We start from the raw sequence: 18,233 nt of genomic DNA, 5'->3' as shown, positions 1-18,233 counted from the left end.
TATATATATATATATATATATATATATATATATATATATATATATATATATATATATATATATATATATATATATATATATATATATATATATATATATATATATATATATATAATGTTCCTGACAAAATGTCTCACACCCCTTTAAAAAATGTTCTTCTATTTATAATAGATACAAAAGTATTTTATAATACTCTGTCATTAGATCACACATGACAGATTCACTGTAGATTTACTGTCAGTCACTGTAGTGTACGTGCACTTTCTGAGTGAGATATTTGTTACTACACAGCGTTACCTGAGCTCTCATTTTCTGGTATCTCCATAGTCCTTAGTGCTTGGTGAGTCTCCATCATGACGTCCTTGTAAAGCTCCTTGAGTCCCTCTATATACTCCCACTCCTCCTTAAAGAAATAGAAATAGTATTTTTTGTTATTTAAAATCAGATTTTTTTTTATTTAAATACATTTAAAAAAAAAAAATTCTATCTAAAGAGAATTTCTATTTAAAAGGATTACACAATGCAATAGAATTGCATAATTAACATGTGCATAATAAAAAGACAATGATTTAACACTTACTCTGAATTTCAAATAAGTAGTACATTTTTTTTCTGACAAATTTATTTTTTCTACCATTTTCTGGCCTTGGGTATCATGTGACAGGTAACAGCCAATCACAGGCTAGTATACGTATACACTTTAAACTTGTGCACATTGTCAGTAGGAGCTTGTTCCCCAGAAAGTGTGTATATAAAAAGAGACTGCGCAAAATTTGATAATGGAAGTAAATTGGATAGTATCTTAAAACTGCATGCTCTATCTGAATCATAAAAGTTTATTTTGACTCGTGTGTCCCTTTCAAATACATAATCATCTAAAGTAGGGTTCTTCAAACTATGGGTCGGGACCCATTGCTGGGCCACAATACCATGTTTAATAAGTCACAACTTATGTTAATGTGTGTGTGGTGTGTGCCTTAAATGAGAGAGTGTGTGCGCGCATCATATGAGAGAGTGTATGGTGTGTGTTGTATGAGTGTGTATTTTATGAGAGTGTGTGTGTGTGGTGTATTTTAGTGTATATGCTATGAGAGTGTGTGTTGTACGTGAGTGTGTATTTTTTTAAGAGTGTGTTGTATGAGAGTGTGTGTGCTGTATATGAGTGTGTTGTATGTGAGTGTGTTGTATGTGTGTATTTTATAAGAGTGTGTGTTGTATAAGAGTGTGTGTGTTATGAGAATATGTGTGGTGTGTGTGTTAAATAACTATTTTATAAGAGTGAGTGAATATGTGTGGTGTGTGTTGTGTGTGTGTGTGTGTTGTATAAAGCATGCACACAATTTAGTAAAAAATATAAATAAATGCAGCTATCCTGTATTACTCAGAAATTTTAAGACCAAGCATAAAAATAGGGCCACAAAGATATGTGGCATAATAGTACTGGGTCTTGGGGGGGAAAAAAAGTTTGAAGAACCCTGATCTAAAGGTTATTCTCCTGAAATATAGATTTGTTTTTAATTATATAGCAAAATGCCTTATACTCATCGCTATAATATTTAAAACATTTTGGTAAATGATTTCCATTAATCCATTCACAATGTTGTGTTCTCCCAGAGGTTTCTGTGAGATTATTTTGGACAATTTTTCTATGTAGAAAATATTATCACATACATATTGTAGTTCTCAAAACTGTGAATTTGAGTCTGCAGAAATAACATGCCCCTTCTTCACAGCAAAATGCTATAACCAAAGAGAGGGGGGTAGAGAGCGCAAAAGAGAGGGGGAGGGGAGAGAGCGCAAAAGAGAGGGGGGGAAGAGAGCGCAAAAGAGAGGGGGGGGGGGGAAGAGAGCGCAAAAGAGAGGGGGGAAGAGAGCGCAAAAGAGAGGGGGGGGGGGAAGAGAGCGCAAAAGAGAGGGGGGGGAAGAGAGCGCAAAAGAGAGGGGGGGGAAGAGAGAGAGCAAAAGAGAGGGGGGGGAAGAGAGAGAGCAAAAGAGAGGGGGGGGAGAGAGAGAGCAAAAGAGAGGGGGGGGAGAGAGAGAGCAAAAGAGAGGGGGGGGAGAGAGAGAGCAAAAGAGAGGGGGGGGAGAGAGAGAGCAAAAGAGAGGGGGGGGAGAGAGAGAGCAAAAGAGAGGGGGGGGAGAGAGAGAGCAAAAGAGAGGGGGGGGAGAGAGAGAGCAAAAGAGAGGGGGGGGAGAGAGAGAGCAAAAGAGAGGGGGGGGAGAGAGAGAGCAAAAGAGAGGGGGGGGAGAGAGAGAGCAAAAGAGAGGGGGGGGAGAGAGAGCAAAAGAGAGGGGGGAGAGAGAGCAAAAGAGAGGGGGGAGAGAGAGAGCAAAAGAGAGGGGGGGGAGAGAGCAAAAGAGAGGGGGGGGGGAGAGAGAGAGCAAAAGAGAGGGGGGGGAGAGAGAGCAAAAGAGAGGGGGGAGAGAGAGAGCAAAAGAGAGGGGGGAGAGAGAGAGCAAAAGAGAGGGGGGAGAGAGAGAGCAAAAGAGAGGGGGGAGAGAGAGAGCAAAAGAGGGGGGGAGAGAGAGCAAAAGAGAGGGGGGGAGAGAGAGCAAAAGAGAGGGGGGAGAGAGAGCAAAAGAGAGGGGGGGAGAGAGAGCAAAAGAGAGGGGGGAGAGAGAGCAAAAGAGAGGGGGGAGAGAGAGCAAAAGAGAGGGGGGGAGAGAGAGCAAAAGAGAGGGGGGGGGGGAGAGAGAGCAAAAGAGAGGGGGGGGAGAGAGAGCAAAAGAGAGGGCGGGAGAGAGAGAAAAAGAGAGGGCGGGAGAGAGAGAAAAAGAGAGGGCGGGAGAGAGAGAAAAAGAGAGGGCGGGAGAGAGAGAGCGCGCGCGCAAGGGGTGGGACCGCTGTACTGCAAAAAATGGCCTGTATGAACGGGCTTTAGGACTAGTATAAAATATTTAAAGAAATACTTGTTTGTTGTGTGTGGCTAAATTATTGCATCACATGTTTTTAATGAGATATTCTAATTAGCACACACAATAAACCTACCATAATATTAGCCGATTAAAAAGTGCACAATGCACACAATGATAAATTGTTAATTTGCTTTTGTTTTTTAAAGAGGGTGTAAATGGTTAACATGAGCAGTAATTAAAGGTTACCTAACCCCACCCCAATTACCCCTAAACTGCCAGACCCCCACAACAATAACCGTTCCACCACTAAGACCCCCTAAATCATCTAACCCTGTTTTTCAGTGGATTATAACTTTTGTTTGAATAAACACATTTCTTTTAAATGTGACAGCTTTTTGGGCCTCCTCAGGGATAAGAAAGGCTGAAAATTGTAAGTAAATTTTGAACTAATATAATATGTAACCCCATCACAGAATATACTATGAGTACGGCTAATCTAGCTGAAATGTGTTAGACATTACCCGCCTGAACTAATTTGCAGTTTTTTTTTTATTCACCATTTTTTTTGTTGCAGTTTTTAAGATGAAATAAAGACTAAATATTTTTATTAAACTACCATTGTTTTTGGGGATTCACTTTTTTTTTTGGTTGGTGTATGCCGATTTACCAGTATCCCAATTAGAAGGTTTTCCCTCCATGACCCAGGATACCGCATGTTGAACCGGGGTCCTGATCACAATATTGCAGTATTTGATTACATTTCCTTGGCGTACAGATAAGTGCATTACTGACTTTGGTATTAACTTTACTGGCACATCTGCATGGTGGAGGGTCGAGTTCATTAGACCTGTTTGCCAGAGAACCGTTACAGCCTTTGGACATGAACTTTTCCTTATGAGCCTGCAATATTTTTGTGATCTGCATTGTATTATGTTTCACTAATTTGCTGCTTTGTGGTTGTCACGCCGTATTTAATACATGAATGTGCATAAATGGTGACATCTAACACTATTTCGTGATGATATTCCTTATGCTTTGATAATGCAGGGGGGAGGAGGGGGTGATGTAAAATCATGAGGGGGGGGGGGTTTAGGAGACAGTTTCCAGTGAAGGGTAACAGACAGGGGAAATATATGGTTATACACAAAGCATATACTGACATAAAGTTATATATCAACATAGAATCAATATGTATAAAGATGTGAACTAAGGTATACAGGGGGGAATATAGTCAAAAAAGGATCTCCATATCTATATTTTGATTCTTGGCCACAGAGTTTTAGGCATTTCTTTCTTTGCATGTTACATTCAGATTGCACATGCTATAAAAGTATATACAGAAATAGACATGTTTGGCCCTCCATGGAAAAAAAAAAAATGTATTGTGACCTTTAGGGCTAGATTACAAGTGGAGCACAAACGTTTGCGTGAGGAGCGTAAACGCAATCACAAGATCGCAGTGTTTTGTTTTTTTTTAAACTCAAGTCCATATTGAAAATTATCGCAAATTCATTTGTGCAAACTTTGGGTAATTTATGCGCTCGTATAACAAGTTAAAAATAAATGCAATAGCATTTACCACTTTAACCTTTAAGTCAGGTTGTGTAAAACGTTTAAGGGACACTGAACCCAATTTTTTTCTTCCGTGATTCAGATAGAGCATGCAATTATAAGCAACTTTCTAATTTACTCCTATTATCAAATTTTCTTTGTTCTCTTGCTATCTTTATTTGAAAAAGGCATCTAAGCTTTTTGTTCGGTTCAGACCTCTGGACATCACTTTCATGCTCTATCTCGGTGTTTTTCAACCAGTGTGCCGTGGCACACTAGTGTGCTGTGAGAGATCCTCAGGTGTGCCGCGGCACACTGACAACAATGTGACATTTTTAAAATTTTGCTTGTTTTTTTTTTATTCGGGGCTGTTTTTTTATTTTGAGTGAGATGATGACTGATGGGGGGAGGGGACTTTTCCCAGTGTGGGGGTGTCCCTATTTTAAATTTTTAAATATTGGGAGGTATGTGACAGGCTCATCAGGCGTCATTTACAACCATAACATATTGACATTCATTCACAGACAATCATTATGATTGTTTGTGAATGAATGTCAATATGTCATATATAGTTTGTAGGAGGCATGGCATGACAGCACAGTGTGTGTGTATAATATATATATATATATATATATACACATACATACATACATACATACACACTGTATTAAAGGGACACTGTACCCAAAAATTTTCTTTCGTGATTCAGATTGAGCATGAAATTTTAAGCAACTTTCTAACTTACTCCTATTATCAAATTTTCTTCATTCTCTTGGTATCTTTATTTGAAATGCAAGAATGTAAGTTTAGATGCCGGCCCATTTTTGGTGAACAACCTGGGTTGTCCTTGCTGATTGGTGGATAAATTCATCCACCAATAAAAAAGTGCTGCACAGAGTACTGAAACAAAAAAAAAAAGCTTAGATGCCTTCTTTTTCAAATAATGATAGCAAGAGAACGAAGAAAAGTTGATAATAGGAGTAAATTAGAAAGTTGCTTAAAATTGCATGCTCTATCTGAATCACAAAAGAAAAAATTTGGGTACAGTGTCCCTTTAAGCTACAATGTGTTATTTTGTATGTATGGGATGGTAGTGTGCCGCAGGATTTTTTAATGTAAAAAAGTGTGCCATGGCAAAAAAAAAAAAAAAGGTTGAAAATCACTGCTCTATCTGAATCACAAAAGAAAAAATTTGGGGTCAGTGTCCCTTTAAAGGGACACTGAACCCACATTTTTTCTTTTGTGATTCAGATAGAGCATGCAATTTTAAGCAACTTTCTAATTTACTCCTATTATCAAATTTTGTTTATTCTCTTGGTATCTTTATTTGAAATGCAAGAATGTAGGTTTAGATGCAGGCCCATTTTTGGTGAACACACTGTGTTGTTGTTGCTGATTGGTGGATAAATTCACCCACCAATAAACAAGTGCTTTCCATGGTCCTGAACCCAAAAAATAGCTTAGATGCCTTCTTTTTCAAATAAAGAAAGCAAGAGAACGAAGAAAAATTAATAGGAGTAAATTAGAAAGTTGCTTAAATTTGCATGCTCTATCTGAATCATGAAAGAAAAAATTTGGGTTCAGTGTCCCTTTAAGTAAAGAGTTTGTCCAGAGGAAACCGTTGCACTAAACTACACTATGAACTCCTAAACCACCACCCTCTCCACATCGCAAACTACCTCTTTACACTATTAGCTCCTAAACCACCAGCCCCCACACATCGTAAACTACTTTTTTATACTATTAACCCCTAAACCTCCAGCCCCCCACACTATAAAGTCCAGATACACTATTAACCTCTAAGCCGCCAGCCCCAACGCAAAGTAACCCACTACACTATTAACCCCTAAAACCGCCAAAAAAACAAAACAACTACCATTACAATAACCCCTCCTAACATTACCAAAAAAAACACAAAACCCTACCACCATTACACACACACACACACACACACACAAAAAAAAAAAAAAAAAAAAAAAAAAGGGGGGGGGGGGCTCAGATGTGCCCATTCTAGCCACATTCTAGGGGTTTTTCTCTTTTCAGCCCAGAGGGAAAAAAAAAAAATTAGGAAAAAAAAAAACAAAACAAAAATCAGCCAAAAGAAAAAGCTTTCATTACACTTTTTTTCCTCCATTGGCTTCTATGGGGGGAATAGGTTATTGCTCACGCAATAAAGTAGGTTCGATTTTTTTGCACTCAACAGTTTAGCGCTGGAGCAATACCTTCTTACTTTCAACTCATATTACCAGTGCAACCAAACAAGCTCAAAAGGGTTATTTCTAGCGCAGTTAACGCTCCAGTGAAAGCACAAATTAGTGCTTCACGTGCAAGCTAGACCTTAGTGTGAAAAGGTAGTATATACCCCATGTACAGAATGAGCGAGAGTTGTAATCTACCGCACTAAATGTTATAAACAAACTTTAAAACTTTATTCCAGTAGGTACAATCAAATCAGAATGAGCGAGGGTATGTCAGGCTTCAATCAGCCTATCCTAATGTTTTCATACCTTTAGAATGTACGTACATTAAAAATAAATGTAAATAAACAAATACAGACGGTCACATTATGACATATTCTATCAGCTCTCACCTCCCCTGTCAGCAGGTACATGATCTGCAGGGTGTGGGTCAGTATCTTCTCTGTTGTCATCTTGTCCCCGGTCATGTGACTCACTGTCAGTAAGTTAGTCACACGCTGCAAGAGTAAAACATAAAAACATCACTGACCCCTCTCACATCACCTGTGTGTATCCTGTTATCATATTCTCAATCTCATCACGGTCACATGACAAGACAATCCCCTTTTTTAGCCAATCTGAGCACTTGTGTAAAACTTAATGAGTGTGATTGCTGAAACAATCTAGTTAAAGGGGCATTAAAGTCATTGTTATATGTGCAAGGCATATATCAGAAATTAAGGACAGCATTAAAAAATATCTATGTACACAATAAATGTTTTACATATGCAAAGTATTTATCAGCAATTAAGAGCTGCATTGCAAATCTCTGAATGCAAAATACATGTTTGCAAGCATTTAAACAGTTAAGCAATATTCACATTGTTTTGCAGTACAGGAGCACTACCGCTAAGAAGCTTCTTGAATATCTAATCAATCACTGTGTAACATGTTGCAAGGTCAATTTCTGGATACATTCCTGTATCTTTGGGCACAGTAAAACAAATACAATGTACAGAGATAAATTACCAGACAAAATAAACAGTATAAGTACATTTTGTTCACTGCACTTAATTAACTTTTTAGGGAGTCTTTTTTGAGTTTAGTTTGCCTGTGATTATTGTCTGATAGCACTAATTGATTAAACTTATTGGGACAAATTGAAATAAAGGTAACTGAGTCACTAAGTAAAACGTAAAAGTGCACCAAGTGATACAGAAATATAAAATAGCATCTATACATGAACCAGAACATTTGGAATTAAGTTTTCAGGCACAGGATATTAGCAGACTAATCAGCTAGCCATATATATATATATAACCAGTTTATTCTTTATTAGCCTACACCTGGCATCTATTCATAAGCTGCCTATTGCTGGCCTGTGTATAGGGACGATAAAACAACCAACAACTCTACACTTTTGTATTTGCACAAACACCTCAAACATCAGCTCATTCTTTTCCTGAGCATCTGTCACCTCTTGTTGCCAAGCAACTAATACACATATTCCCTGCAAGAGGTTACCATGGTGTTGTTATGATGTTTACTCACCTCTCCCGTCAACAGGTAGAGAATCTCCAGGATGTGATTCAGTATCTGCTCAGGCAGCTTTTTCTTCATCTTGTTCATGGTCAGTGACGTTGTGTAACACTGAGACCTGCAATAGTGGCACATACATGTCAGAAATTACACATATGGGAATAATGGCCACACACATCCATAAATACATATACATGTATATCCCACACATGTACACAATATCCCATCACATACATGTACCACAAGCACACCCACAACTGATGCTGAAGGTTATTTAGTTTAACCCTGGTAAGAGTGTGAAGAGAAGGGACTGAGAAGCTGAGCACGAGGCTGTATTTGAGTGAAGGAGATTGTGGCTGAGAGGGTCATGCAAAAAGATACATACAGTATGTAAATTACCTTAATTATATAGCGCTAGTTGCCCTTCTCTCCCCAGGGCCTATTAAAAGGGCCACTAAAAACAGTGGACTAGCATAAACGGTATATGCATAATACAAGGAAAATACAATTTTTTATTTCTATTTTTCCTCCCACTGCATCATGTGACAGCCATCACATAATTAATACTTTGTGAATTCTTGCACATGCTTATTAGGAGCTGGTCCCTGAGAAAGTGTGTAAATAAATATATTGCACATTTAGATAATGGTAATTAATTGAAAAGTTGTTTACAATTATGTCCGCAATCTAAATCAGTTTAATTTTGACTTTAGTGTCCCTTTAATGGGAATATTATCCAGCTGATTTTTCTAACTACCAGGCTAAAATTTAGGCCAATAATAGGTTAAAATAAGCAAATGTCTTTTTTTTCAATGTTTGTTGCATAATTTATAATTAAATCAGCTTATGTTAAATTATGAAAGTAATTTTTACTTTGGCTAGATTAAACAACATTTATAAATAACAGTAAAATGTTATCCCACGGCAATGTATTACACTGCCCCCACCTGCCAATTTTGGTGTGTTACTTTCAATAAAAGTATTTTCATTTACTTTGTTGGCTTGTAGTTTTTCATTAAATTCATTAAAAACTCTTATATTATTAATAAAATTATAGAAAAAAAAAAAACTATATTAAAATCATTTTGTTCAAAAAAAGTCATTTTCGTTTTTTGGCCAAGGGCATCCTGAATTTTCGGTTTATCCCTAATTCATATAGATTTAAAAATGCTGCCCATCGCTGTGCAAGGTTATAATGCCGTCTCTGGCGACATCAGAAAGAGGCTCCCATAGGAGCCTATGGAAGCTCGCTCTTGTGAGCACAACGCTTCCTAGCAATGCAAACGTGTGCGCTGGTATTACAAAATGAAGCGCTAATATTGCTTGCACGCAAGCGATATTTAGCATGCCACTCGTAATCTAGCCCTAAATGTTTTTGACACCTGTTGCTGAAATTATCATTTAATCAATTTATGTTAAATTACGCAATTAATTTGTGCTTTGGATTCACTGGAGATATTATCAGCTGTTGAAGAGGCTTTATCTTATGGAACATATGTATTATCAGCTGGGTCTACATACTTGCTTCTGCTTGTCTTATCTGAAGCATGGAAATCCCAGACACATTGGTATTGCTTCCCACTTCAGTATCATTTTCAACTTGCCTTGTAATGGGGCTAGGGACTGATGATGTTCGAGGTTTGCTTGTTCGCGGTGCACTTGTACAGGTTGGTTGGATGTCTGGAACTTTCAAAGAACTATTTATTACATTGCATGTTTTTTCCTGTGCTGTAGTGTTATAATTCCTCATTGTCTGTAATTCCACAGACAACTCTTCAAAAACTTCTGACAGAAGACCGGTCCAGGTTCCTATAGACCTTGATTTTATTAGTCCATGTGTAGAAGTGTGTCTAGTTTTGAATGAATATTCCCTTTTCTTTTTGGGTGGAGGTTGAATGCTTTCTGTAGATTGTGGTTCATTTATATTTAAAATGTCTGGATTTGTTGAGGGACGGTCAAACCGGGATGGTACTGCGTCTTTTTTTAGGCATTTGCGTACACCAATCATTTCATAATCCTTTTCCCTGAAATGCTTTGAGCACATTCGGAATATAGAGTTTTTCTTTGTTTCGATTACTTTTTCAACCAGAAGATCCATGTCCTCCACAGCTTGTCCAGTGCTCTGTATCCATGCCCTTATTCTGATAGGTGATATCGGAAAGCAATGCAGAGAGATATCTCCTGTTTTTTTCCCCTTCATTTGTTTTGTAGGGCAACCAATTACAAAACAACGTGGCATCTTTGAAGAGTAGAAAACAAGAATGTGATAACTATAAATAGTACATGAAAAGTATTAAAGAACCATGAGAAAATATAGTTCATACTTACTCTCAATAATATGTCTTTGTCCCACTTGAAATAAATTCGATTTTCCGCCAAACTAAACAAACTCAAATGTATCTATTAAAAATAAATATAACAAAAGAACTTAGTGACCTTTGGCACCATTATACATAAACGTAAATGAAAGTTCACTGAAGGATTAATGTATAGATATATACATATGTTGATTAAAAACAAATCAATATTAGACATCTATATGTAATAATATACTATAATAGCATAATATTATAGTAGTATATAAAAGTTTATAAAGTATACATATCAAACTCTGAGTCTGTTTATTTTAAAAAAAGTAAATTTATAAAATGTGTACTCAATTCCATACCAGACCTCAAAATCCAGAGCACAGAATGATACGTAACATCCAACATAAAGGGAAGGTTGAGGCATTTAGCGTTCAGGGGGTAGTCCCCATAGTATACCATAATTCAACTGCTCATATACAGCTTGCATTGCCTAAATAGCAACATAATTCATATATTACACACAAAAAAAAAAAAATACATTGTTTCCTTGTATTGCTATTAAACTAGGTAAAAAAACATAATGTATGCTTACCTGATATATTATTTTCTTTCCTGGCATGGAGAGTCCACAAATCCATTCTAATTACTAGTGGGAATTCAACTCCTGGCCACCAGGAGCAGGCAAAGAACACTCCAGCAAAGCTTTAAACCTTATAGTAAATTTAGTCACCTTTTTGGAAAAACCTTGTTTAGGCGTTTAATCTCCATGCAGTCAGCTTTAGAGAATCTAGATTTGGATGTAGAAAAAAAGGACCCTGAAGTAGAAGGTCCTTCCTCAGCGGTAATTTCCACGGGGGGAAGAGGGCAACATCTTCACCAGGTCCGCAAACCAAATTCTGCGAGGCCAAGCTGGAGCAATTATAATAACCAAAGCCTGCTCCTGTTTGATACGGGCTATCACCCCAGGAAGGAGGGCAAACAGTGGAAACAGTTAAATCAGAACGAAATTCCATAGAACCGCAAGAGCGTCCACCAGAACTAATTGTGGATCCCTTGATCTAGATTCGTATCTGTGAAGCTTGGTCTTAAGAAGAGACACCATCAGGTCCAACTCCGGAACCCCCCACTTGAGGGTTATCCATGAGAATACCTCTGGATGAGGAGCCCACTCCCCTGGGTGAAACATCTGTCTGCTCAGGTAATCTGCTTCCCAGTTGTCCACACCTGGGATGTAAATGGCAGTTGTGAGACTCTGCCCACCAAAGAATACAAGACACCTTCATTGCTAAGGAACTCCTTGTGCCTCCCTGATGGTTGATATAAGCCAATGATGTGATGTTGTCAGATTGAAATCTGATAAACTGGACCGTACTCAGTTGAGGTCAAGCTGTTAGAATTGAGAGCAGTCTTCAATGCCCTAAGATATTTATTGAAAGGGCAGACTCCGCTTGAGTCCAGGTTTTCTGAGCTTTTAAGGGATCCCAAACTGCACCCCAACCAGAAAGGCTGGCATCCGTAGTCACAATCTCCCAGGATGGTCTCAAGAAGCATGTGCCTTGGGAAAGTTGGCCCTAAAAGAGCCACCAGGACATAAGAGTCTCTCCTCAGGTTGTCTAAGACTATCCTCTGAGAAAGGTCTGAGTGGTCTCCGTTCCATTGTCTGAGCATGCATAACTGTAGTGGTCTCAGATGTAAATGAGCAAAAGGAATAATGCCCATAGAGGCCACCATGAGACCAATTACGTCCATACACCAAGCCACTGAGGGTCGGACAGACGACCGAAAAGACAGACAGACAGAAAGAAGTTTGGATTTTTTTTACCTCCTTTAAGAAAATCTTCATCAAGATTGAGTCATTGATCGGCCCCAAAAAACAGACCCTGGTATTTGGCACCAAGGAAGTCTTGTCTAGATTCATCTTCCACCAGTGAGAGTGGAGAATAAACAGATAATCTATATGGGATCTTGCTAAATGAAAAGATAGCGTCTGAACAAAGATATCATCCAGGTATAGTGCCATCGCAATTCCTTGAGATCTGGTCACTGCCAAAAGAGCCCCCTCGAACCTTCGTAAAGATTTGGGAGCTGTTGCAAGGCCAAAAGGCAGGACTAAAAATTGGAAGTGATTGTCCAGGAAGGCAAAACGTAGGAACTGAAAATGATCCTTGTGGATAGGAACATGAACGTAAGCGTCCTTCAGATCGAAGGTGGTCATATATTGACCCTCCTGAAATAAAGGGAGAATAAAAACGAATAGTCTATTTTGAAGGATGGAAACCTGAGAAATTTAGAAATCTAGAATAGGGCGAAAGGATCCCTCCTTCTTGGGAACCACAAATAGGTTGGAATAGAATCCTCGACCCTGTTCTGCCAAAGGAACGGAAACAAAAACACCTAGAGAAGAGGAGAGATCCCTAACTCAGTTTAAGAATGCCTCTCTTTTTCCCTAGTTTGCTTATAATCTTGACAGGAGAAATCTGCCTCTTGAGAGGACGAGATTTGAAACCTATCTTGTATCCCTGAGCGACTACTTCCCCCGCCCAAGGATCGGGAAGAGAAGTCTGCCCCTACTTGATCCATACTCTGATCGGGGGCGAACCCTACATGCTGATTTGTTCTCAGAGGAAGGCTTGTTGGACTGCTTGCCCTTATTCCAAGGTTGGTTGGATCTCCAGGAGGGCTTGGTCTGTTCAGGTTTGGAATATGATTTTTGTCTCTTGAAATTGCGAAAGGAAAAAAATTTAGGTCTAATCTTTAAAGGGACAGTCTAGTCCAAAATAAACTTTCATGATTCAGATAGGGCATGTAAATTTTAAACAATTTTCCAATTTACTTTTATCACCAATTTTTTTTTGTTCTCTTGGTATTCTTAGTTGAAAGCTAAATCTAGGAGGTGCATATGCTAATTTCTAAGCCCTTGAAGACTGCCTCTTCTCTCAAGGCATTTTGACAGTTTTTCCCACCACTAGAGGGTGTTAGTTCATGCGTGTCATATAGATAATACTGTGCTCACGCACGTGGAGTTCCTAGGAGCCAGCACTGATTGGCTTAAATGCAAGTCTGTCAAAAGAATTGAAATAAGGGGGCAGTTTGCAGAGGCTTAGATACAAAATAATCAGAGGTAAAATGTATATTTATATAACTGTGTTGGTTATGCAAAACTAGGGAATGGGTTATAAAAAAGGGATAATGTATCTTTTAAAACAATAAAATTTTTGGTGCAGAGTGTGCCTTTAATATAGGGCAGAAAGGCTCCCTTTCCACCCGTGACAAAGGAAATGATGTCAGCCAGACCAGGACCAAACAAGGTCTTCCCTTTAAAAGGAAGAGACAGAAGTCTAGACTTGGAAACCATGTCTGCCGACCAAGACTTTAGCCACAAGCTCTGCGAGATAGAATGGCAAGACTAGAAGTATTTGCACTCAGATGTACTACCTGCAAATTGGCATCACAAATGAAGGTATTAGCCAGCTGAAACTCTTCCACAGTAGTCTCCTCCAAAATAAGTTCAGATAAGGAGTTGCACCAATATGGACTTGATGGTCCCTTTAACTTTAAAAACTCTATTCAGTTTATTGACCTTAGGAGTCTCAGCAACTGTAGCTTCCGAATCCTCCAGAGTAGCCAAAACCTCCTTAAGTAGTAAGCGGAGGTGCTCAAGCTTAAATCTAATCTCCTCTGAATCCACTGTACTAACTTGAGCAGACTCATAATCAGAGATTTCGCCCTCAGAGACTACTGAAGAATGGTCATCCTCAGAGATAAACTGACCATGGCAGCTTTGGCGTTATCAGATATTCTTGACTTAGATTTTATCTTCCTCTTACCCGAGATAGGTAAGGCACTCAGGGCTGCAGACACCAGAGGTATGCTGCGCTGCAAAATCACCTGGTAAAAGTACCCCCCCAGGCACTGAGAGGAACCGCAGGGCACTGCTTGTGTAACTTCTATGGACGGGACGCCTGAGGAGAAAGTCGAGGCATGTCAGGGACAGCAAAATCCTGAGAGGCAGATGGCTCTGAGAGGGTTAACTTTATAAAAAAAAAAAAAAAAAAAAAAAAAGTCTTCTTTTTCAAAAAGTAACATATTTGTTACACACGTGGAGCAAAATTGCACAGGAGGAATAGCCTGAACCTCTAGACAATATAAGCATTTTCAAATGAGATAGAAAGATTTTGATCAGATCCCATTAAAACCTACGGTATATTGGTCCAGCTAATAATTAATCATTTTAAGCCACAACCCAGAGGCAGAACTTTTATACACTTTCTGCAATGAGATTTTTTTAATGAAACAGTTTAAATTATGAATTTACACTAAAGATCCAGCTTAGGGCCGCACAATTAATCGCATATGCAATTTAAAACCGCAATTTAAAAACCGAGAGAGTATGCAATTTTTAGCCATGCCCCTATGACATCACTTATGGCGTACAGGAGGGCTGGATGTAACTGTTCATTGCACGCAGGCTTCTCTATGGAGGAATTTGCCGGTTTGCCTCAGCTCAGATGGCAGCAGTCACAGCTGCCTACACAGGTAAAAAAAAGCCTGGTTACATAGAAAAAAAATGAAGCCTCTTCTTTTAAAGAAAGTATATAATTGACGCAAACAGTTCAGAAAGTGCACCACGGAAAATAGCTCAGACAATGAAGTTCAAGTGCACTTTTACTCTACTGTCTGGTCTATTTTCCATGGTGCACATTCTGAAATATTTTTAAACCCTTCAACAAGACTTTCTTTTAAAGAAGAGGCTTCGTTTTTGAAAGATATTTTTTCTGATGTATGGGAAGGTCATATGTTAATCAAACCAGTTAGAATGACTGCCCAAGAAAACATGACAATGTTGTGTCAGAAGACCTAAGAACTGGCTAGTGGCTACTATGAAACCACAGCACAGGCAGCTAATTTTATTTTAACTATTTTGTGGTTTGTATTTTTATGCTCCAAGAGTGTATTGGACATTGAGAAACATGTACATTAAGATTCTGTAGTGTTAAATAAATATTTTATTGAAAAATGAAGGTGTTATAGTCATTTATAAGAAAATCACGATTAAAATCGCAATTTTTTGGGTCCAAAATTGCAATTTTCATTTTTCCCCATATCGCCCAGCCCTAATCCAGCTCAATAGAAATGTGCTGATTAACTGGAGAATAAAGCAATTTTTAAAGTTGTATAATATAATGCAATATAATGCAGTAGCTGAAAATTGCAAATTATATCTTGAATGTTTGTTTCCTTTCTCTTTTGATCTTACATCACCAAAGAGAAAACCTCACAAGTCCCAGCTTTGCAGACAGGGAAAGACTAGAGAGTGGGGTGAAAAAAATCCAAGAGCCAGTCAAAAAAAAAAAAAAAAAAAACACAGTGCAGCCAGAGCACAGCTCTGTTTGAAGAGATTAGCCTGATTGTGAACAGCACTACAAAGTGAAAGCACTAACAGTTCCTGCATGTGCCCTGATCTTTTTGCAAACATGCTGCATTTTCTGTGATATCGCAGATCACAGCATGTTCTCCCTTGGGGAGTCACAATGTAATAAAATTATTCTGCAGATCCTATTACTAACTTGAATAATAAGAACTAAGCTATACACCCAGCCCTGCTTGCGTGAACTCACCACTTCAGGTCTCACCGCTCAGGCTAGCAGCCGTACAGATGAAAATCTCTACCAACGGACCTAACTTTCTGCTTAATCCAACTAGCACAAATTACTCTGCACTGTAAAAAAAATTCCAGAGTCTCTTAAAGCACCGCTCAGACTATTAGAGAAAGTTGTCCACACCTGTCTTCACAAATAATGAAGATTAACCCCCTCAAATGCACTCTCTCAATGACAGCCTTAGTACCAAAAAAAGGAGCGTAAACCACACACCTCTCAATTTTCAGCAGTCCAATACCCTCTGCACCCAACAAATATATCAGAAAACATGGAGATATCAATTGTCCCCAGCCTCCACTGTAAAAAGGAGGAATTTTAACCCCCAAAGTGCTGGAGGCTTCTCACCTAGAAGGGAAAAGGCACTTACCTGTGGAGCTTCCCCTGCAGGGCAGGCACAGCATCTCATGTCTGACAGATCCAGACGACTTCTGACAGGGACATGAAGAGAAAAGAAAAGCAGAGTAACCAACCCTAGTTTTCTATATAGGGTTAGTATAATATAGCGCTGCGGAATCTGTTGGCGCTCTACAAATAACCGATAATAATAATATGTTAGAGGAGAAGCAAGGATTACCCTGCCGACCTCCAACAGCTAATAGCCACCACAACTCTTACTCAAGAGGATTACGTGGACACAGCAATACCCCAATCCTTACTTGAAAGGAAACTACCCATTAAAGGATTAAAACTTAATTTTCCTCAGACCACCATCTTCGGACACCTCCTCGATACACAAAGGCAAAGAATGTCAGGGGGTTATGGGAAGTGGGAGGGATACTTAAAGCTTTGCTGGGGTGTTCTTTGCCTCCTCCTGGTGGCTAGCAGTTGAATTCCCACTAGTAATTAGAATGGATCAGTGGACTCTCCATGCCATTGGAAATGAGTATTAGTATTTTATAGGCTACACAAACTATACAATGCTCTGATCATCCTTATCCATATCATCCACATATTGATTACCCTGTATGGAGTATAAATTTCAACAATATAGAATATGCAAAGCATTGAGATTGTTTTTATTTTTAAAAACATCTTCAATTACCAGCAACAAAGAGATTGATTCACTGAAAGATGGCACCGGTGCACAGCCCTAGCGTGCATTTCCCACCCTCTTATGAATAAACATATACACTGGCCAGAAGTGGAGTGACAAAGTTAGTTCAATGTTAAATTGTCTGACGCTGCATATCACACTGTACATACGATCCTGCACTAACAGCTCTTCAATGTAGGGAATCCAAGCCTGTCAATATCAGCATGTAGCAAATTGGAACAAAACGTTGCAGCGTTAACAGAGCAGGATAGTATGTACAGTGGGAGCTGCAGAGCCAGGCAATATTATTACTTTTCCCCAGCTTTTTAAATGAAAAAAAGAGCGCTTCACTGAAACACTGCACAGGTGCCACAAAACATTATATGAATGCTAAGTCTGCATATTACCTGCTGCTGCAGCTCCCAGTGTACAGACGATCTTGCACTGTCAGCTCTTTATTGTAGGGAATCCAAGCCTCAGCGTGTAGCAATCTGGAAAAAAGCCAAAAAATTATGAGGGGCTTTTATTGAGCTCCTCACAGAGTTCACACTGACAATGACGTCATTAGGGATTCCAGACATGCGCTGTGCATTACCAACCACAGAAGGCGACACAGGAAAGAGCAGCTATGAGAAAGGAACGAGTCTGCTATGTAGAAAAACTGCATATTTATTATATAAAAAAAATAAAATTACAAGCTTGTACAAATATTTTAAGGCAAACAAAACATAGCACTATAAGACAGACAGCCTTCAGAAAAAACGATTGTACAATTTCACTTTAAAGTGAAAGTAAATCCTAGCGTTTTACAAACACTAGGATTTACTATTGAAACAAATAAAGGGCCCTTTTATTCATGAAGGATAAGATACTTCATGTAGAAAGCTCCTTTATTTGATTCAATCGATCGCTGCTCTTCGCTCCTACAGCAGAGCACAGCTAAAAAAATTTGGCTAATAGGTAACATTTTCACCTCTTAGCCAATAGCAGTGCGGTAAATCCGGCTCCCATGGGCGCCAAGCCGGATTTACCGCACAGCTATTGGCTAAGAGGTGAAAACGTCACCTCCTAGCCAAATTTATTTAGCCATGGGCTGCTGTAGCAGCTA

General features: G+C 38.9%; 1 protein-coding gene across 2 annotated transcripts in view; it reads right to left on the bottom strand.

Annotated features, from left to right (window-relative positions):
• LOC128657314 (uncharacterized) overlaps nucleotides 1–18,233 on the bottom strand; it is an 82,762-nt gene that overhangs the window by 63,138 nt on the left and 1,391 nt on the right. The window contains exons 2-7 of one of the 2 annotated variants that reach the window (XM_053711608.1): nucleotides 17,533–17,616; nucleotides 10,452–10,523; nucleotides 9,728–10,362; nucleotides 8,136–8,241; nucleotides 6,998–7,102; nucleotides 298–403 (exon numbers count right to left, since the gene is read on the bottom strand). In XM_053711608.1, coding sequence (XP_053567583.1) covers nucleotides 298–403; nucleotides 6,998–7,102; nucleotides 8,136–8,241; nucleotides 9,728–10,362 — 952 coding nt within the window. In that variant the 5' untranslated portion in view covers nucleotides 10,452–10,523; nucleotides 17,533–17,616. The remainder of the gene's footprint in view (nucleotides 1–297; nucleotides 404–6,997; nucleotides 7,103–8,135; nucleotides 8,242–9,727; nucleotides 10,363–10,451; nucleotides 10,524–17,532; nucleotides 17,617–18,233) is intronic. The other variant, XM_053711609.1, reaches the window with a different exon arrangement.

This window comes from Bombina bombina, chromosome 4 (assembly GCF_027579735.1).
Source record: "Bombina bombina isolate aBomBom1 chromosome 4, aBomBom1.pri, whole genome shotgun sequence".
NCBI classification, from domain to species: Eukaryota; Metazoa; Chordata; class Amphibia; order Anura; family Bombinatoridae; genus Bombina; species Bombina bombina.
The sequence above is the reverse complement of the archived record's forward strand: the minus strand, read 5'-3'. Positions and strand labels throughout refer to the sequence as shown.